This window comes from Peromyscus eremicus, chromosome 19, assembly GCF_949786415.1.
Source record: "Peromyscus eremicus chromosome 19, PerEre_H2_v1, whole genome shotgun sequence".
Lineage (NCBI taxonomy): Eukaryota > Metazoa > Chordata > Mammalia > Rodentia > Cricetidae > Peromyscus > Peromyscus eremicus.
In genome coordinates, this window is record NC_081435.1 from 68,110,921 (window position 1) to 68,133,157 (window position 22,237).

The 22,237-nt window shown below is 42.8% G+C and overlaps 1 protein-coding gene across 1 annotated transcript in view; it reads right to left on the reverse strand.

Moving 5' to 3' along the window:
• Atp9b (ATPase phospholipid transporting 9B (putative)) overlaps nucleotides 1–22,237 on the reverse strand; it is a 220,255-nt gene that overhangs the window by 25,480 nt on the left and 172,538 nt on the right. The window contains 5 exon segments of the mRNA XM_059246365.1: nucleotides 1,747–1,917; nucleotides 2,533–2,616; nucleotides 4,615–4,707; nucleotides 5,400–5,561; nucleotides 19,079–19,327. Coding sequence (XP_059102348.1) covers nucleotides 1,747–1,917; nucleotides 2,533–2,616; nucleotides 4,615–4,707; nucleotides 5,400–5,561; nucleotides 19,079–19,327 — 759 coding nt within the window.

Sequence of the window (22,237 nt, forward strand, 5' to 3'; positions counted from 1 at the left end):
GTAAGATTATTCTGTATATACTTAGGGTCATGTAACAAAATCTCTCAGGCAGAGGGCTCATGAGTGGAAAAGCTTTAGAAGACCCGACTGTAAAGGAGTAAAGAAACAGGTATTTATGCAGCACAGCAAACAGTCCTTGCATTACTAATGCTGTCATTGTCAGAGTCTCTAAGAATTTTTATCATGTGGAAAGATACATTTGTGGGAGCAGGGGACAGAAAACCCTGCATGGCCTAAGGATTACTCCAGGGGTGTAACCAGCCCTGGCTGTTCTCTTTCATCAGCACCCTTTCATTAGGAACTATCACTGTGACAAACCGAGTGACCACAGTGTGCACGGCCGCTGCTGAGCAACCTGTCACTCAGGAAGCATAGTGAGATGTGGCTGAGGACACGACACTCCCTTCTTCAGAGCAGGCCAGTCAGGTGGTACATGGAGAGGAGCTGAGAGGGCAAGGCTTCCAGACACAGGTCGTACGCACTACAGCACAGAATTACTACAAATACCTCAAGTTCTGTACCAAGGAGCTTTACTACCTTAGTATTGATAATCCAGCGTGCACAGTCATAAACTAGATCATAGGTTCCTTAAAACACTCAGCCACTTCTAACCCCTAACCCTAACCTTACGAAAGCAGCTCCCCACACTAACACTCTACTGTGAAGGCTGGATTTAGACATGAAGAGATGAGTGAGGAAGGGGACTGCGGCACAGCAGGTGGGGAGGAGGTCTCCAGAGAAACGCCACCCTGGAAGCCAGGTCTACTGGGAAAGGGACTGACCCTCACAACTCGTGACAGGGACGTCAGCTGGATTCCTGCAAACACTGTGTTCCTACTGCCAATTTACACAATGGAGCAGCTGGGAAGCTGGACACTGTGTGGGCAAAGGGAGGTCCTGGGAGAGAAGGCAGCTTCCTGAGAGTAATGTAGTGGGCACAAGGGGCCAGGGAAGAACTCCTGTGGTGTCAAGCAGTACAGGGAGAACAGCACTTCTGCACCTGAATCTGCAGTCCCTGCAGGAAGGGTGCCAGCACTGCACTTGTGGCTGGGCAGAACTGCAGAAGCAGCTGACCGCTGCAGGCCTCTCCTAACTCTGCAGCAATAGACACACTGCTTCAGAAGCATAGCCAGCTGAACAGAGAACAGCTTCTGAATGACCTTACCTAACAACTGGTTTCTGTCTACCCCAGCTCTAGAGCAGCATGTGATGAGTCAACATGTAAGGATTCAGCAACAACTCGAAGCCTACTCAAAGCTGGGCTTCTCCTACACTAACTTCCTCCCTAACTAGTGCCACTTACAATGTGGTCTGGACACCTGAATGCACCCAGGACCACAGATGCTTATTGGGTGATCTGGGTATGGGGAGTACATGGGCTACTCCAGGAAGGTTTCTGTTCAATTCTGATGTGCAGCAAGGCGAGTGTGAACCCCAGGCTGTACATACTGGCCAGAAGCTGGTGGGTCCTAAGACTATCCCCAGGAAGTCCATATGTCATGGGGAGGGGCAGGGTCAGAGCCCTGATTCAGAAGGGCTATGCTGTCTTGAGTGAGGAAAGAGACAGAGTCGGAGAGAAGTCTGGAGTAGGGCATTGTGGAGACTTCTGGAGCTAGATGACTAAGATAATGAGGAAGAAGCTATCTTTTGTACCCTCCTCCTCCCATGGAGCACAGTATTTCAAAGAAAACATTAGTTTGACTCAGTTAGAAAGCAGTTTTGGCAGTCAGAGGTTGCGGACTGTACCTTGATTCCTGCATTCCGCAGCATCTCGAGTGTGGGCCTCACATCAGCTTGCAGTTGGTCCTCCACCCCAGTGAGGCACAATAGCTCCATCTCCCTCTCTAGGCTTTCCACAACTGCAGCTACTTTCAGGGTCCGGTCATGGATGCTCAATTTGGCTTGACTGTATCGGCTCTGAAGACAGAAGGAACAGGCATACAAGTACATGCATGCTTCCTGTGTATGACTTACACAGTTGCACTCTATCAGCTCTGAGGGCACAGGGGACAGGAGAACATGTGTGTAAATGCTCTCTCAGTGTGGAGCGAATCGGCTCTTGGGGTCAGAGGTAATACGCTGTATAAATGCTCTGTGTAAGTGCTCTGATTATTTGTAATTATTTGCTACGTGAAAATCTATTAACTCTAGTTGAACTTTCCCTAATATGGAAACTGAATTATCAAAAGTCAGATACATTGTGAGCAATGACATCATGCTAAAGAAAGCTTCAGCTTCTGGAGCATTTTGGATTTAGGGGGCTTTGGATAATGTAACCTGTCATCTGTGCAAATATTCCAGAATCCAGACAGCTCCAAGGTCTGAAGTACCCGCGAGGCACACTCCGCCTCTGCTGAGAACATGGAGCTGCTGGCCTTTGTGGACGCTGCAGGGCCCCGATCACTAAGGCAGCCTGTGCCCCCCACTTCAGAAACACAGACCTCATAACCGCACCGAAGGTTGCACTTCAGTGAGAAAACCAAGTTCTCAGAAGAAGGAAGAGGCTTGAGTGGCAAGGACTGAGTAACTCACTTCAAAGTCCTGGTACTGCTCCTCTGTCAGAGTCCTCTTGGCCACCACAAGAGTCCGCAGTCCTTCACGTGCCATGTTTCCACACTGCAAGAGAAGTGGCTCTCACCTGTGGCTCCCGGAGGTCCCGACAGACAGCACTGGTCCTTGGGGACCCCTCAGGACCCTCCTGGGCAGTGCTGCAGGTCTACTACATGGAAGCACAGGAACTTCAGGGGCCATAGACCACAGCACAGCTGAGTGAGAAGTACAGGCAAAGCCCAGGGAAAGTAGAGGAAATAAGCAGAATGTGTCTTCAAGTTCTCTCTGTCACTGTACCTCACCCCACAAGAGGTCTCCAGCATAACTGCCCCATGGGGGGCGGTGAGGAAGAGACATGACACAGATCTAAAACGGGTGGCCCCAGCTGCCTGTGTTCTTGGGCAAAGCATCAAGCTGTCTGTTTCAGTTTCATCATAGAAATTGCTTCAACAGGGCTATTCTGGAAGGACATTATCCCCTGGTGTAAAGTCGCATGCCAATGTCTGGCAGAGATAGAGCACCACAAGCATGCACAGGGCTGATCACATGGGTCAACATCCTATGCACCAAGCTTGGGGCTCAGGTCCTAACTGGACAAGGAAAGACAGGGTCTTGGACGAGTCATCATCCTATTTATATAATAAATGGGAAATGGAAATACATTCAATAGGTGTGTGAAAAGATGCTAATCCCATTTATAGTGCATAATAATTATGATAGAATACTGTTTTCCCCTACTAAAAGTAGAAAAGTTTTAGCTGGGGCTAAGGTAAAGAAAGAGGATTTGGGGTCCAATGCTGGCTGTGGTCTAGGCACATCTGTTTGAAGGTAGCCAGTGATTCATTTCAAAATCTAACTTGCTCCAGTGGCATCAATCCCACTGCTAGACATGTCACCTATACTTGTAAACAGTGATTCCAAACAAAGGGGTCCTTGCTATACTGCAGGTAGGAGTCAGGCTCTAAGGAACCCGAATCAACATGCATGTTTCTGAACACACCCAGGAACTTTGCTGATAAAGTGAAAGGCTTTCTCAGGCTACAACAGAACGTACATAATATACTGGTGGTGAAGAGGCAAAAGATTTATCTATGGCAAGAAAATACAATTTCAACAACAAATGTGCATAGGATTTTTAATGAAGTTATCTTTCTGAACAACAATCTGACATTATCTGTCTGTTGCAAGACATTTATTGATTTGACCTCATAAAGCTAAATAAATTAAACAAGTATTTTACAATTAATTGCACGTCATTATGACCAAAAGTAATTTTTATGGCATTTTACTAGGTCTTCAGGGAGTTTAATTTATTCATGTCTCTGATTAAATCAAAGTGCCCTGAAGGAGATATTGATTCATATTGCCAGGACCATCTGAATATCGGGTGTGGCTGTTGTGCTGACAGATCATCTCTGCTGTCTGACAGTGGAACAAGAGACCAAGGCACCTGCAGTAATGTGTACACAAGAGAGAGAGAGAGACCTGGCTACATCCTAGCAACCCTAGTTTTACTTTGAAATCTAATTACTGACCAATATTCAACTTTAACAATAAATATTATAACCTCATGAGGCTAACTATAGTTTAGAAATAGCAATATAGGGTTGCTTATGTTTGTACCTTATTTTCTGTTCTTTTTTTAAGAGAACAAATTAGCATTAGATTAAAATAAAAATTAAAGTCTCCTTGCAATATTGTTAAAAAATACATATTCATACACACCTAATTGGTTATGTATCCAAAGCTATTTTAGACCTACTTTTACATAACTTCACACTTCATATACTAAACAAAATAGCAATTATTTCTGTAGGAAGCAGAGTTTTTGTAACTAACCAGGGTTTTAGCCTTTATTTATATGGACCTGGAAGGAACTATAAATATTTAGAAAATTTAGTAGAAAAATATTACCATCCCTGGCCACCTGTCTATGCCTGACTTAAATGGTGATGACATGATTCACTCCAATGGTACAAGTGTGGAAAAGGGACCACTTTTCTGTCACTGGCTTACTAAATTTCATGAAGACATTTTGTACAATGCTGAGAACAGGTTGCTTACCTCCTCTTCCAGCCAGTCATTGTACTGGACAATGGTGGACATTGCGACATCAGCACCTTTCATGTAGAATGTGATTTCTGCTGTGGATTCGTCCTGGAGTAGGGTAAGAACAGACACAGAAGACAGTTGGGCTGCACTGCTCCCTGTAAATCACCACTGGCTTAAAGAGATGCTCTGGAGGAAGCAGGTCTTAGAGAACGTATCATGGGCTTTCTTTGCAGAAACCATTCTTAAACACCAGCGCAGTGAGAGGCAAACACCTAAGATGCTGCACTTCAGTTCTTGGCACAGATCTGGTCTGTAGTCTAAGTATCGATGCTTTCCACTTCCCCAAGTGTGACAATTTCACTATTTAGCAAATGAAATTACAAAATATAATTTTGGTACTGGTTAAGGTAACCAGAAAAAAGGTTTGTATTAGTAACTTTGTGGTCATAAATCATTAAATTCTTTGGCATGTTATATGATTTCTGTTGAGGACAAAACAAAGCAATTTTCATTAAAATATTACTACTGCCCTCTACTTGTTCTGCTTCAGTGGTTGTAGGAAGAATGGCTTTATCAACTGCAGCCACACAAGCTTCTCAGTTCAGATATTACTGAGTTTTTTCTTTTCTTTTCTTCTTCTTCTTTTTTTTAAACAAAACAATAATAAAGCACAAAGTACTGAGTAAATATCTGACCTTGAAATTTTCTGGGGGGGGGGTGTTCTGTATAGATTTAAAGCCTGGAAACAGTGCCTGGAGAAACTGGTGTGTGAGCACAGCTGGGAAGCCATGACGTACTCTGACAATGATGCCCATCCGCTTGCTCTCAGAGGTGAAGGGGAACATCTGCAGGATGCAGTAAGTCAAGACCTGGCCACCGGGGGTCTTCAGCTGCATGGAAGCAAGGTCCCTGCTGACCAGAGTGAGCCCGACACTCTCTGTCCACCGCACCAGTGCCACCTGAGGAGATCAGAGTGTGTGTGAGGACAACCCCTGGGGAAAACCGTGTGAAGAAACACAGCACACTGGTGTGCACAGAGCCCACTGAGACACAGCTGATGCAGAGAGACCAAGTGGGTAACTTTCATCTCTCTGCCACACACTTTTGAACAGTTCTTTAACAGGTGAACAAGATATTTTTGTTTGTTTGTTTGTTTGTTTAAAAGAAGACCACTATGCACCATAAAGACTATTTTGCAGTGTGTTCTGCTTGGATTCCCAGAGCAGACGGCTTCAGACTCCAGGAAAGAATCCCTAAGAACCCATCTAGGACTTGAGTCTCCTGATTTGTCCCGATTCACTGCTAACGGCTCTGCAGCCTTTTCCACCCTCTTTATCTTTTTTTTCCTAGTAGAAAGGATAAGTTGATACCTGATTAATGAACTCATAATAAACATCAGGGTACCTACATAACAGCTACAGATGTAAAGAAGAGTGCCCTGGTTTCATCTTGTTGCTGTGAGAAAACATTTTGGCTCAAAGGAACCTCATGGGGAAGGAGTTTACTCGGTTCAGACTTCCAGATCACATGGCTGAGGGATGTCAGGGCAGGAACCATGGAGAAACATGCTCGCTGGCTCACTTTCTGGCTCACTTCCAGCCTCATGTGTGACAGCGTTCTAATGCAGCCCAGGACCACCTGTTTAAGGATGGCAGCACTCACACCGTGGGCTGGGCCTTCCTACAACCATCCCTTACATTAATATGATAAAAGAAAATTACTCACTTGAGACTCAATTTTGGGTGACTGCAGTCTGTGTCAAGTTGACAATTAATGATAGCTAGGACAGAGACAATAACAAAGCAGATGCCCAGCCTGGGTTCTGAGTTGAGTATGGCTGTGACACCCGGCAGCTCTGTGTCCAATTCTTTATTTTGTCAAGGTTTGCTTTCCTCTGTAATGTGAGAAGGACACTTGCAAACTGCCCTAAGGCTGAAATGATGTAAATAAATTCCTGGCTTATGTAGGTTCTCAAACATAGGAGCTATTTTTATTTACAGTTATTTATTATAAAATTTAAAAATCATTAGTGGCATAATCAATTTTAGGTTAATACATGAAGTCTTTATGACTTTTTCTGGAAAGAGGTTCTCTTTAGAGCAATCTCATCACAGTTACATAAAATAGCACCCAACCCTCTCAGAGCCTAAAGGAATGCCAGCCCAGCCCAGCAAGGCCACAGCTTCCCTCAGTGGGTTCCAGGTGGGGCCTTCCCTTGCTCTGTCCCCAGATGCAGCTTTCCCAGAGGCCAGGAAGCACACACAGTTCTTGCCCAGCATGAGCCTCTCTTGGGGAAGAGTGAGACTCTGTGTTTTCAGTTTGAATACCGCTTGAACATCTAGATTTTATCTTGGGCTTTGGGAACTCAAGAAATAACAAGAACACTTAACTCTTGTCTTGTTCCAGGTGTCATGAATTCAGTCGTAGTGTCCTGTCTATGCTCATCCCCTTAGAGAGAACACGATAAGACTTCTAGTCAGAGATCTAGAATTTCTGCAATGGTGGCAGCCTCAACATCTGTTTCTTTGTACAATGGCAATGCTTGAGGCTACCCCTCAGCATCTGGTGAAGATGAAGCCTTCACAGTCGGAGGGTCCCCAGTAGGATGCACATGTGGTTACCAGACATGGGGGTTTGATCCTCGGTCCTTTGGCACAGAGGCCATTTTGTTTTTTTCTTTGAGAAGACCAGGAATCACTTTAAAAGCAGGACTTCTAGGTCATTTCCCATAAACCCAATGGCAGAACACTTTCAAAAAAATGTTTTTTTCAGAGGCTAGGATGGAGAGCTGTTTCTTTACCTTTAATGCTAAGACCTCCCAAGGCACACAGCAGGAACATGTATAAGTGCCAGGGGCACTATGGCAGAACGACTTGGGTGTTCCTTAAGACAGAAGAGAATGTGGGGTGCAGTGCCCAGTTGGGGTATGACAGACATGGACAGGCAGGCTGCAGCCACACCGCACTCTTCACGCAGTCTCTCCAGGGCTCTCCATGCTCTTACATGACATCTGCTAAAGCGGTGAGCTGCACAAGTGTGAGGTTGTTTAGGATGACAGACACACACACTCAGGCAGTTGCAAGTGAGCAGTCACAGATTATATGCAGTGCACTAGGGAAAGTGACTATCTCTTCACAGTGTTTGGATGGTTTAAAACTAGTGGGGTTAGCCTAGGACAAACGGAGTGGAACTATGACCAGACTGTAAATGCACTCAGCAGGCTAGGCTGTAAAAGAAGAGATGACAGAACATCAACAGAGCAAACCCGAGCCCTTGACCTTGTCCTCCTGCACTCTGAACTGGGCAGGCCCCATCTCAAGTACTGCACTCAACTCTTCTGTTCTGGATACACGCTGAGATTTTCTTCATTGACTCGAGTCCTCCTGTCCCCTTCTCAACATGGAACTGATCAGTACACTCTGATCAGTTGACGTTGCTAGTCTTAGTAAGCTCTCTGTGCCTCGCCCTTAAGATAAATCATACATACTGTAACGGAACACCTGTGCTTGTCAAGTACTATGAGAAATCGCCACTGAGAAATTCTTTTGCTTTGTGATTCCCTGTTTGTGACGAATCAGCAAAGGATTTATCTTCTAAAGGTGCCTCTGACAAGGCCACCAAGTCACTGTATCTTTGCAGCCTTGTCATCTTTATTGTGGGCAGGGACACAAGGGTTAGAACACTGCATGAAGACCTGCATGGTTGCAGAAAGATGTGTCTATGAAAATCAAATGGCTTTCTATGCCTAGTCTTGGCTGTTTGCCATAAAGCAACAGCAACATGTACCCATCCTTTTAGTATCGGCTGTTCTTGACTGGTTAAGATGGTGCACAAAATGTTCAATGGTGTGTCACAGGAAAGCTGGGATCAAAACTCTTACTCCAAGTCTCCAGGTTATGAGAAGGGAATGAAGAACAGCTCCCAGTGATCTAGTACTATAATTGAGCATCAGCAGCTTGCTCAAACTATAGTACTGAAGAAGACATGGAGATGTTAAGAGGAGAGCCTGGCACCTGACCACAGTGCCTCTTCCTATCCAAGACAATGACTCCATAAGTTGCAAATGATCTTATATGCCAAGGTTAATTTTCAATTTACTGTGAAAGGTTACTATTACACTGTGACCCGTAAATTGCATCTTTCCGTGAATACCCTATCATCTCACAGTGCCCCACTGCAGTCAGGACCAGGCTTTCTATATTTGGTGACTCACATCTGTTTATTATTTAGTTTATGCTTGGCTTCACAGCTCCTTTTGAGTTAGCAGCTTATAACAAAAATCAGTTTACCTAGCCCAGCATTCTATGCAAAAGGTTTAATCACCCTGAGGATCACATACCTACATCCAGCCAAGCAAATCAGAGTTAAGTTTTCCACAAGACAGATACTTTCAATTCTTGTCCAGTGCAACCTGCTTGGTATTGGGCAAGATTCTCTTGAGAACACAAAGGTAAACAAGTGACGGGGGAAATAGCCTTGCAGGAGAACTGCTGTGAATTCAGACTGTGGTGTTCTCTGTCACTCCTAATGGGTAAATTCAGGTGCCAACTCCCAGGGCAGCTACCTCACCCTCAGCAGCTCTCCAGCTCCAGCCTGAGCTTTGAAGCCACGAACAGTTACTGAAGAACTGCACTGTGAAGGAGATCTTCGGTGAATTCTCTCTGTGCATTCGAAATAGATCTGAGGTATTCTTTCTAGGACTTGTATCTGATGGCATTACATATAGAAATAAAAGCAAAGAAACTTTCAGTGGCATTGGCAGTTAGAGTCTCTCTTCTTCCTACAGCTTCAAACAATTAAAGATATGTACTTTGGGGACTGAGGATGAGTCGCAGTAAAAGAATATATGCCCCACACCAACAAAATAAAATGAAACAAAACAAAATACACATCCTTCAGAAAAGGATGCTTTAAGAGAGCATGTCAGCATGCTCTGAAAAAACAGCATGCTCATAATAACATAGCATTAACAGATAACATTATCATAATGACGTAGCATTGCTACGTATGTAAGTTTCAGGAGCTGTTGTCCTTTTCCGGTTTCAACTTGGATCCTTGGAGAAATGACTGCTTCTAAGAATGGAGCAAAAATATATGCAGAAGTATATATAAGATGTGCCTGTAGCATCTCTGTATGCACAGAAAACAAGGCAATGCTTAAATACAAAAAGGCATACTAGAGGGGATTAAAACCCCAAGTATAAAACAAGTATGCATGAATTCATTGTGAGAAGTAAATGGCATGCAAAAGTGTAATTTATACAGGACTTCATCCTCAAGGAGGGGAATATAATACCCCTTTTGATATAGGTTGTGCATGGGAGCTTCCTGACCAAGAATAGTTTTTGTTGTGATTTTTAGAGACCGTGTCTCTCTACATAACCCTGACTGTCCTGGAGCTCACTAAGCTGGCCTCAAACTCACAGAGATCCCCCTGCCTCTGCCTCCTGAATGCTACCACACCTGGCTGACCAAGAATACAGTGTTAAATGAAGAAACGAAAGGGTAACCCTCAGTGGAGATACCTGAGAAACACACCTGGGCCAAGTGATCAGAGTCAGCGTCAGAAGTGCTGCTTCTGTGGACTGTGATGTGATGTGATGTGATGTGATGTGATGTGATGTGATGTGATGTGATGCAACATGCTCTCCCTTCCAAGCTCCTAACTCCATCTACTCTGGAGAATAATACCAACAGACCCAAACTGAGAGACAGTCAAATCACCCAGCCAATCACCTCCAAAAGCGTCACTAAAACAAGGGAAGTGAGAAACTGCCCCAACCAACAAGAGTCTAAGAGAAAATGATGCTCAGATTAAACAAGAAGAAGACTTTAGGTAAAAAACAAAGGGCATCTGGAAAAGCCTGGCTGTAGTGTGTCGTTTGCTCATATTTGCCTGAGTGTGACTTGAAGTCACACTGTGTGCCCACTTGTGCAAACTACCAAGTGACTGTTCAGACTGTTTCCAAAGTGCCTTGTCCCTTTCTATAATCACTTTACAGTAGTGGTTTAAGGGGCTCTCTTCTCCATAGTATTTGATATCTGGTGTTTGACTTCTAATTCTCCTATGTAAAGGACACCAGGGTCACTGCCCATCACCAACATTTAGACCTCCATGTGGGTTTTTCCATAATACTTTCCTGCAGAACTAGGTGAAAGCCCCAGAGAGCATGGTCCTCAAATACTCAGTCCCTTTGATACTGAGGTGTGGCTGAAATGGGGAATAAAGGTGCATTGGAGATGCAGGTTTCACCATGAGTAGCTGTAGGTACTGGGGTAAGAGCTAAGGCCCTAAGCTCCTGTTTTGCCAGGCCTGGCCAGCTGCTTCCTGGAATGCTCTTCACAGCTCTACAAGAAAGCAAGAAATCCTTCTGGTTGCTTTGCAGAAGAGCTGGTGATCTATCACAGAGACCAGAAAGTAAAGGACCAACCTTAGCACTGTGGTGTTGATGTCTCTTTTTAGAGATGTACAGAAATTTAGAATATCTTTATCTATATGGCTAACCCAAATGTGAATTAAAAGAGAAGGCTGCTCAAGAAACCAGAGAAGCGTTACTCTAAGGTTGCTTACTTTGTGAGCCTGTTGGGTTCAGGGGAGGAGTGGAAGGTGGATGTCTTCCTACCGACTGCTCTCCTAGCTGGGAAGGAACAGAAGACCATGTCTGTGCTAGGCAAATGCTTTCCTATTGAGTGGCAACTGCAGCCTCTTTCCCTGTTTCTTTTAGATGTTGTCATGGATGCAGTGGCAACCAAAGAATGCATTCCTCAACCAGCACTTTCTAATGATACCATGTATCCAATGCTATCATTTGAGTCTATTTTATAAGGCAATTTTGTAGGTAATGAAATAAAAACTTAGGGGTAGGTTATCAAATACTCCTTGTGTGTATCTATATTAAATGGAATTAATTGCTGCTTGGCATTATAACAAGAAATAACCTCTGGGATATTTTTCTCTGAGATGTAAAATGATAATCTAGAAGTAAAAAGGCTTCGTATATTTCGAATGACTATTTTTATGACTACTGAGCTTTCTGAAATTTCTAATACATAATGTGACTATTGATAATAACTCAGAGGCAAGAATAATTAAAATGAGAATGTTAAAAAACAAAACAAAACACCACCAGTGAGAGTCTGAGTGGAATTTTCTCTACAGGCCACTTAGCAACTACTGAACAGCTGTCACAGGCACCTCATCTGCACAGTCACATTTCCCAAGCAAAGTAACCAGTAGAGGCGAGTATGTCCCAGACAAACACCATACGGAAGAAAATAAAACACAGGGCAAGATTTTATCAATCCCTTTCTCTATAATTCCATTATCCAGAAATTTCTGTGCTGCTATTCTTGAAACGCTTGACAGAAATTTCCTCTATCCTATTAGCAATTATGCATACACAGCTGCCAGCTGTACCCTTAGAGTACATATTTTACCATGTACTTTATAAATCATAATTTAATCACTGACATCTCATCATTTTTGATTGTGATTATTACAATCATTGTTATAATTTAATAGAATTATTAACTTAAAATGCAATTTGATCATCTAGAAAAAGTGCTAATCAATATTCACAGACAGGCTATGCAGTATTTATTCTCTATTGGTCTTGAAGGTCACAGAGTGAAGGCTTTGTGTCACTGACAATGATTTGCTCCTCACAAATATATCGACAAAACACCACAATTAGTCTTGCTTCAATAGGCACACACAATAAAATGAATTAAAAAATCCAACACTCCACATACATTAGCTCTTCTGTAAATCCAAATGCAATGCTATTAAGGACATATTGTTCCTTATTTTAAAATATTCTACTTGTGATTTGTCATTAATTCTAGCTGATTCTTACACATAAATAGTTGAGCAAGGCAAAGATAGCTGTATCTTGAGATAATAATTAAACATAGGGCTCACTGATTGAGAGATGTAACTATATAATGGAAAGGATGCTACTAATAAACAGCTAGTTTACAGGAATAAGCAGTCATTAAAAATCACAGCCAATCAATCTTTTGGTCCATAATCAGCAGAGGTCATGCTATGCCTTGATCACTTCTGTTGATGACTTCTGCACTGAGCCCAAGCTTATGTTCTCTTGTGATTCCTGTGACTTGAGTTCAGTGCTGGCTTCCTGCACTGCAGTGGACATGCAGTTAAACAATGAAAAAGCTAGATTTTCATTCTGTAAAGGAACTTCTATGACATATTTAACATTTGTTCAGCTTTAGTTTGCTATGCTGAGCCTGTAGACACAAATGACAGGTAAGGAGAACTTCCTTCTCAGAGAAAATGAAATATTGATCACTTATCACAGGAAACAATGACCAGGGCATAAATAGATCCTACCTCATACATACAAGTCAGTTGTTTATTCTCTGACATCACTATCACTTTTAGGCCTTCAAGTAGACATAAGCATGAGACCAATGACACATCACTGCAAGTACTTATTGTGTCTATTAGGACCTTTATGAATTCAAAATTAATCCTCAAGAACTCCATGATGTGTAGATTAAAAGCTCATCTATGTAAAAGTGCTGGTATAGAAAAGATCCTCCTTTCATTCAGGAAAATGAAAACCATGGCGGCTTATATTACAAAGAACAGCAACTGGCTTACAAACTCAAAACGGGTCACTCCAACCACATTCGTCCTCAGAATAAGATGAAACAGTTCCATGAACTGATGGGGATTATCATATGACAGTGTGATGCCCAAAATGTAGGGCCCTCTGTCTTACAAGTTATCAGGTAGAATAACTGTGAGAGCCATGAATAAATAGGATTATAAGAATATAGTGTTGATAGGACTGTATAAAACTAGTCTCTTAAATGCTAACACTGCTTATTAACATGAATGTTGTGGTAGGTCAACACTGGGGTTAAACAGAAAACATCAATTGAATCATTTCCCTAAATAAAGCTCCGGGGTGCAATATTCTGAGCACTTTATCCAATAAGAAATGCTTTTACAATAGTGCCGTGGTGACTGGGAAACATCGCTATCATCTGTCAAGCTAACAGCAGCGAAGTTCAATATGCCAAACAACAGGCTATTTGGATGCCTTTCCTGAGGCTCTGGGATCTGCACTCCACATCAATACTACACTTTAAAAATCACGATGAAGCTCATTGTTTTCATGTTCAGATTTAAAATATGTGTTACATATCTTTTTACATATTACTTAACATTCCACCTTTAATCACTGTCAGATTTCCATACAAGTCAAAAGAGTTAAGGATAAGGTTAGCAGTTTCTTTGTTATAATTTCTTTAAGCTCTTAAAAGTCTTCAAATCAATAAAATGTCTTTTGATGGTGAATTCCTAATATTTTAAAGTTTTCTATGTACTTCAACAAAACTTACATTTCTTTTGGAAGGCAATAAAGTGAATATGTAAAATAGTATATTTTTGAACTACAAATGAGAATTGCTTTGGAAACCTCTGGTCTAGGCTTCCAATGTTTATGACCAGGAAATTCCTTCTCAACATGTGATCATATGGAATTGGGGAGGAGCTCCGGAATGCTGCAATAGCAAAAACAGCGTTAGCTCTTTCTGGGAAAAAGAACAGTAGCCTTTTTCCTTTCATAAAGCAGTTATGTGTGCCCTCTTTCTGTCTCAAAATCTTCTTGAGGGCTAAGAAGACAGCAATTTATAAGTCACACAGATCTTAACTACATACTGTGTCACCCCAAGATCTCCAAATGACTTAGGACTGTTGAACTGTGCTGACTAGACTCCCTATCAACACACACGCATGCACGTGCACACTCACGGCATGTGCACACACACAAATCCTACTTTGACACACTGTATTGGTTTCCTAGGATACTCAGTTCAATGCTGGCCAGCATGGCCTCTAAGACACAGTGGGACAGTGGCGAGGGGACATTGACATGTATACTGCAGGCCAGGGAGACAAAGGGTGGAGCACATTTCTCTAGCTTCTCCCTTTACCAACATGGAATTCTATTCTGGAGCTTCTTGAATATCACCAACAGTTCAACTAATCCTGATCTTCACAGACCATGTCAATATTTTCTACTTACTTTCTTTTTTTGTGGGAAGATAGGGTCTCACTTCATAGCCCTGGCTTGGAACTCACTATGTAGACCAGGCTAGCCTCAAACTCCCTGCCACTGTCTCTTGAGTGCTGGATTAAAAGTGTGTACCACTGGCCTGGACACTTCAGCATTTTCTAAATCAGAGATGTGGTATAACTTCCAGGAAGAATCTTCAGTTTCCTGTTGTAGTTTTATGTACCAATAGGCAAGTATCTGAATGCTGAATGTAGCCTTGCCAATCCATAGGAAGTAAGAGTCTGCTTGAACTTCAAGGGTTTTCAGCCCAACTGTCCTACATGCCCACTTGTAGACAACCACACAGTTTCCTCCTTCCCTCCACCAGACCCAGTAACTGTTTCTCATCCAGCCTTGAGTCCATAAGGTCACCATACTGGCTGGATGTAGACATGGCCAACTGTGTTAGTTACGTTTGTGTATCTATGGCCAAAATATGTAACAGGAACTATTTAAATGGAAGATTTGTCTCACAGTGTCAGAAGGTTTACTCCATGGGTGTTTGACCTCACGAGCTTGGCCTGGACATCATGGTGGAGGGAGAGTGTGTAGTTTCACTTCATGGTGGGACAGGAAGAGAAGGAGACTGCAAGGAGATGACAGGGACAAGCTACTCACAACAACCTAGTTCCTTCACCAAGATCTTACCCCCTAAAGTTCCCAGAACTTCTCAAAATATACCATCAGCTAAGACCAGGCATTTAATACACAAGGCTGTGGGGAACATTTTAAATTAAAACCATAACATTCTTCCCCTAACCCCAAAAGCTCACGGCCATCTCTTATATCCATTTAGTCCGTATCAAAGAGTTCACAAAATCTTAATAGTTCCAACATTTTTCAAAAGTTCAACTTCAGAAACTCTAATAATACTCAAGATAACCTCAGCTATGAACTCCTATCAATAAAAAAGAAAATTATTATATATACTCGCTGGATTATATATATTATATATACTCGCTCAGTATATTATATATACTCCTCTTTAAACTAGTCTGGAAGGCTTGGGAACCACATGACCTGGTAGTTATAGACATGGCCCTACTTCTCTAGCACCACTTTTCTATTAGAGTAGCTGTAATGACAATAACAACTACAAAACATGACAGATAACTTAAAAGCCAAGATTTATTTCAGCTCAGGGTTTCTGAGGGTTCAGTCCATGGGCTGCTTGGTCTCAATGAGTTTGGGCAGAAAATGACAATGGCACCATGTCCCAGACGATCTTCTTTACCATGGTAGACAGGAAAGAGACAGGGAGAAGACACCTGAGTGGACTTACTCCCAGTAGCCTACTTCCTCTTCAGATAGCTCAAACTACCACCAACAGCTATGGCCCAAGAGTTCAATACGAGTGCTTGTGGGAAACATGCCATACTCAAACTAGAACACTCTTTTTCTGAGTGGAGAGAGAGGCTCACACAGAAGACTCAACTGGAGAGCTATGCAGAGCCAGTAACAAGTTCAGAACTGTCCTAGAACATAGCAACATAGTACGACCTGCGGAGCAGGTTAGTACTAAAGGGGCACAGAACTACAACTGCCTGAACTCAGCTTTGTTCAGCCTTTAGGGATAAACTACCTCAGGTGAATTACAACAGCAGTAAAACTACTGAGAATTCTGAGAGGAATATAAAAAGATCTAGACAAAAATGAAAGCAGCGTTGCTTCAGTCCACAGGAGTACCATACAATGCAGTCACATCCACTGTTACTGGATGCTTATGAGTCAGGGAGAACATGCTGGATAGGGCAGATAGATCAAAACAGAGCTTATTTGGGAATCTCGGAAATGAAGCTGCAGGCATTTGAGCTGAACAGGCAGGTTTCTAGCAATGAGAAGGTCCCAGCAGCCCCAGAGTGTGGCATGTACCAGAGTGAGCATCAGTGCTGCAGGAACTCAGCTGGTCAGGATGAAGGAAAAAGCAAGCAGGCAGGTTCCTGGATGAGGCGGAGAGACCATCCAGTAATACATGGAGAACAAGAAGGCAGTGAGCTTGGGTAAAGACAAGATGCTGATTTATAATAGTCCAGGTGGTGGTGCTTGTACGGTGGGTGAATAACCAAATGTCCCCAGCTTTCCACATTAAACACTTTCATTTTGTCCTGTTTTTGCACTGCTTTTAAGTTCTAATGTGTTAAATGACGTCATGATGTCTGAACTATTTTATTCTGGCTACAATAAGCTAATATTTTCACTGAACATAATAATGTTTATATCCAAAACTTAAAAAAAAAAAAATAGCCACAAGTTACACTTGTGAAAGGACACAAATCTTCATGAGCACTAGGAGTTCCCTTTCATGGCTCATGATTATGACGTTGAAAAAAGGTCACTAGGGTCCTGTGTCTCCAATCTCTACAAAGAGTGAGTGCCTTTCACAGTGGTTGGAAGAAAGGTAGACAACTCAACACATTCTGACACCCAGCCTGGCTAAGTAGTCTTCAATCTTGAAGGGAAATTAAAGGAAAGACTTATGGACCTGGGGATTCTCCACCAGAGTGCAATGCTCTGGATTTTCAGAGTGAAAAACTGCCAGCATACAGGAGACCCAACCCAATGGTAATGTGCAGTTCAATATTCATGGGGCTGACATGTATACATCAAAGTTTAAAACAAAAACAAAAACAAAAAAAACCCTCAAAGCCCTGGACAGTCTACCTGATGCATGATAGGGTCAAGACCAGCACTGACATGGAAACCTACCCTTCACCAGGAAAGTGGTTCCAGTATCCCCATAAGACACAACTGTTCATCACTGCACCTGGGCTGTTAGAATACCACCACAGTGAACTTCTATGAAGAGGAAGAAACACAGTCCTGGGTTTCCCTAGTGACCAAGAAGTATCGATATTCTGCTTTGACAAACATATACAACATACCAAGAGACTCCTGCTCTAGAGCTGCTGGAAAGAAGAAGCTTCCTCCAACTCTTGGTGGGGCCTCCATGCAGCTGCAGACAACAGAGTCCTTCTTTCCTCTCAGCATGCAACTCTCTACCACTTTCTGCATCCTGAAGGCTACACAGTGGTTCTAGCAATGACTTACAAGGCTCCCTTCCTCACATGTAAAACTTACAAGGCATCTATCTCCTGGCTTCTTCTTCTTTTTTTTTTAGGTTTTTTTGAGACACGGTTTCTCTGTGTAGCTTTGTGCCTTTCCTGGATCTTGCTCTGTAGACCAGGCTGGCCTCGAACTCACAACTCCTGGCTCCTTAATCAGCAAGATTGACATAAAAGTGGGTACAGTGCTCCGGACTGCACAGTGCATGCTCTAACAGCCCCGGCTGCCACCTCTTCCTGCTGCTGCTTCCTGTGCTCCCCACTTGATAACCTGCCGGCGCAGGCAGGGCTTTGTACTCTGGGCAAGTGTACGGCCAGAGAACCACACTCTCTTAACCTCCCTCTCCATCCTTGCTCTTACTGTTTTCTTGACCGCCCCCCCCCCCCGATGGTCTGTTCTCTGCTCATCAATAACATTGGGGGTTCTATGTCTACCTTTCTATTATTTTCAGAACCAGAATTCAGCAGCTTCTCTAAACATATTGATTATATACTTATATGATCCAATTTTGCAGGGTATTTGAAAGATCTAATTTGTTAACACTGATTCCAGAATTGGTTTGATTATTTTTACATAATTGTTTAAAGTATTCCAAGAGGACAGACTACATAAAACTGTATAAACATACTCAGAATGATTACATAAAAAGTGGAAATTATAATAATGGATTTTTACAAAATCTCAATGGAGTAAAGTTAGAAGTGACTAAGTTAACACACCCAAGATTTTTCTTAATCATTTCTGTAGGTTTCTCAATTATTTATATTCCAAATCTTTTTAAAGAACAGATGTCTCTAAATTCTACAGAACGACTGGAAATGTGATATACAGATCCAGTGACTCACTGCAACATGAACAACAACTGGACAATGAAGTACAGCCACAGGAATAAGTTTATTTAGGGAACTAACTTGTGATAAAGCCAGCTGAATTTTCTCATGTTATTCCGGGTAAACACTGTTGAATGTAATGGTATAAAGCTAAAAGACCAGAATCTTTAAGGATCTTCCCCTAATACCCTAAGTCAATCCAGCCTGAAACAGTCTGAACTACAGAGGTCTATTTGTAGCTAACAAGGATGGAAAGGACTAACTCTTAGGTATTGACATGTTAGGGTCAAAGGTGAGCCCTGAAAGGCCTGAATTATGCCCAGAGGGTTGCATGTACTTCAGCTAAGGTTAATTTCCGAATCTAGGATACAGTCCTGCATCCTTGCTCCAGAGAAGCAACCTTCAAGCCTGCAGAGTCCAGGTAAAACTGGCCACACAGGCATGCCTGGTGAAGGACACCCTCCCCAGACAAGATGCTCTATGGAAGCGACTGACCTCATCAGGGCTGGATGCCTGGTAGGTGCGGTTCTCGTCACTGAAGTCTTGGTCTGCTTCAGCAAACTCCGTCTCCCCAGTGACTCCAGTGCGAGCTTCGTACACAGGAGTGACGTTGTGACAAAGGGCGATGGCTTTCACTGCTTCGTGGATTCTGCTGCTGACGCTTTTTTTAACTTTAGGGGTTGAAGACTGGCTTCTTCTCAGTGGAGCAGCACTTGGGTTGTGCCCACTTGCTTGGGGGTGTACCTTTAAAACAGGATGCTATGTAATGAGGGCAGTCAGAATGAAGTGGTCCACATGTGGACCAGAAATTGCTAGAATGTTTTATGAGGTAAAATTAGCTGCTTGAGATAAGAACAGCGATTTGATACTTTCTCTTACACTGTACCTATGAATATAAATCACTTTTTGTCTCAGCAGTGCAAAACGCTTGGCTATTTCAAGGTTGTCAAACACACCACAGTATTTGCGATGATTCTTGAAGCCCGGCACTTTCCCATTCCTAAGTTCAATCAACTGTTACTTTCCTTCTTAAAACAGCAAGATAAAGACCAAAGCAGAATGGTGTGCTCACACATGCGCATTCAACAATAGCAAACCAAAGCAGCCAGAACTCTAAGACTTCCTTGAATGTCGTAAGTAAACTGGCTGTGCACCGGTCTCTGAACTTTGGTGGTCTACTCTGTAGCTAACGAGGATTAGATACAGTCATGGGGTGTGTCAAGAAAACCAAGCCTGTCAGATCTCCTGTTGTTCATGCGAAGCAACTGCCCACTGAGAAGTGTGTATCTGCCTCACTCCCATCACGTCTGGCTATGAGTCAGGGAGCTGTCACCACCCGGTGATGGACTTTGGTTACTCACCTCCTACCAGGGTGGGTGACAGAGGACACTTGCTATCCCAGAGGACAGACACACGTTCTCCTGTCAACTTCAGACTCAGGACAGTACTGAGAAGGGACTAGGGATCAGAGCAACTGAGAGGCACTGAGTATGAGCCCCTTCCCACCAGGCATAAGCTACACAAGGGGTATGTATCCGTTCATTCTGCCCAGGTATCTGCTCAGTGCTCAGTTGTGCTCCCCACAGCTGCCCCCATCTGCACCATCCTACACTGAGCTGCTCCAGCAAGAGGAGTTCAGTCCCTCTTCTGAATTATGCAATGCTCACTGACGCTTGTGCGAATTTAATTTCACACAAATTCCACTGAAGAGTAAGCTCTCAGCCACCCAGTGCTTCCAGTGGGCAAAGACAGTCAAGTTGAAGAAGATCTATGCTATGCTGGAGTGGGCTAGAGACAACAGAACGTCAACAGGAACTAACAAGTTCCAGAGTCTTACTGGCAAAGCCCATGGCCTTTAGTGAAAGATCTTCAAATGCTCCTACATACAGTAAGTAAACATTAAATATCTGTTATATAATGACTCTTCATTCTTCTGCTTTTAATGTGTTTCTGGTAAAATAATTATAATAATAATCATACATAATCCATAATATTCACATTAATGGGTAATGTAAGTTAACTTTATTTTGTTTTAGGGTCTCCCTATGTATCCTAGGCTGGACTGGAACTTTCAACCCTCTTGCTTCAGCCTCTTGGGTGCTGGGATTACAGGTGTGTACCACAAAACCCAGATAAATGAACATTTTAACAAGCCGTGGTTACTTGGTACCATCTCACTCAGAACAAAGACTCCTAGGAAAAAGGAAGCTTGAGCTCTTCTTTCCTTTAGGTTGTATAAAGCTTAGCAGTATGAGTTTTTGCCAAACACACACACATGTGCACGTGTGCACATGCGGGGACACACACACACACACACACACACACACACACACACACACACGGATACAGGGTAGCTCAAATGGCTCCTTAAGAATACAGCTATTGCTGTTGCCCCTGGATGCCTCTCAGAGGTTGAAGGTAGATCCCTATTGCTGAGGACACTGCATACTTAGGACAAGACTTGTATTTTCTGAGCTGGATTTCATCTGAAAGCTTCCTTCCTACAGTCTAGCTTCCACAGTACTAGAAAGTACTTTGTGAGCTACTAAGGAGGGGAACAATTAACAGTCCTACCCCGCTGTGACACCTATGGATCACAAGAATGACAGTAAAGGCACAACAGACATGGCCTTCCCATGCTGGGGATAACTAACCATTGTGCTATTAGACTCAAGGCTCACTCCACAGCGAGGAAACCATGCTGACCACTAGAAACCCAGCCAGCTACCTGGGGCTAGTGAGGTGCCGGCTTCTCTAGAAGAGAATCTGCAGCCTCCAGTTTGCTAGACCAGGGTAACTCCTGAACTACATTCCAACCTTAGCCTTACACTCACAAACCAGTGAAGCTACCCTGGTAAGAGGAGCTTCTCTCGAGAGCAAGCAGAGACGCTACAGAAAACCACAGCTGGACACAATGGAGTGACTGATGGATTGTGGGGAACCCAGCCCCAGTGGACACACTGTCAGCACAGCTCCTACATCTAAGGCTCAAGGAACATCACATAAAGGGAGCTGAAAGACTGCATGAGGCGGAAAACCGAAGGTCCGCTGTGAGACTGTCTCTCTTAGAAATGCTGCATAAACAAGACCTAAACAATGATAATATCAACAGACATGCTAATGAAGAAAGGAAAAAACTCTCACCAGGTTCCCACACCTAGACAAAGAACTACTTGCAACTAATAAGTGTGTTTATCCAACACAAAGGTTAGCCTTAAAACTATATACACAGAAACAACAAAAATGAACCCAGCATAATATATTTACACATTTGTGCATATATTTATGTACATACACACACAAACACATACTCGCAGGCCCACATATATGTAAAAATAATAAGAAAAGTTAAGAGTGTATGTAGGGGAATCTTGGAAAGTGACAAGTAACATAATTATATTTTAATTAAAATGTATTTTTAAAAATTTAAAACAATAAAATAAAATCTTTCACAAAATATTAAAATAAAATATTCTGGAATACAAAATACTTTGCATACATAGTATATGTATGCATATATAAACCAGAATTAAATGACATAATATATTCAAATGGATTTAACAGATACCTATAGAACATTCCACCCAAACACCAAAGAATATACACTCTATCAGCAGCATACAGAGGCTTCTCTAAAACAGACCATGTTTTGGG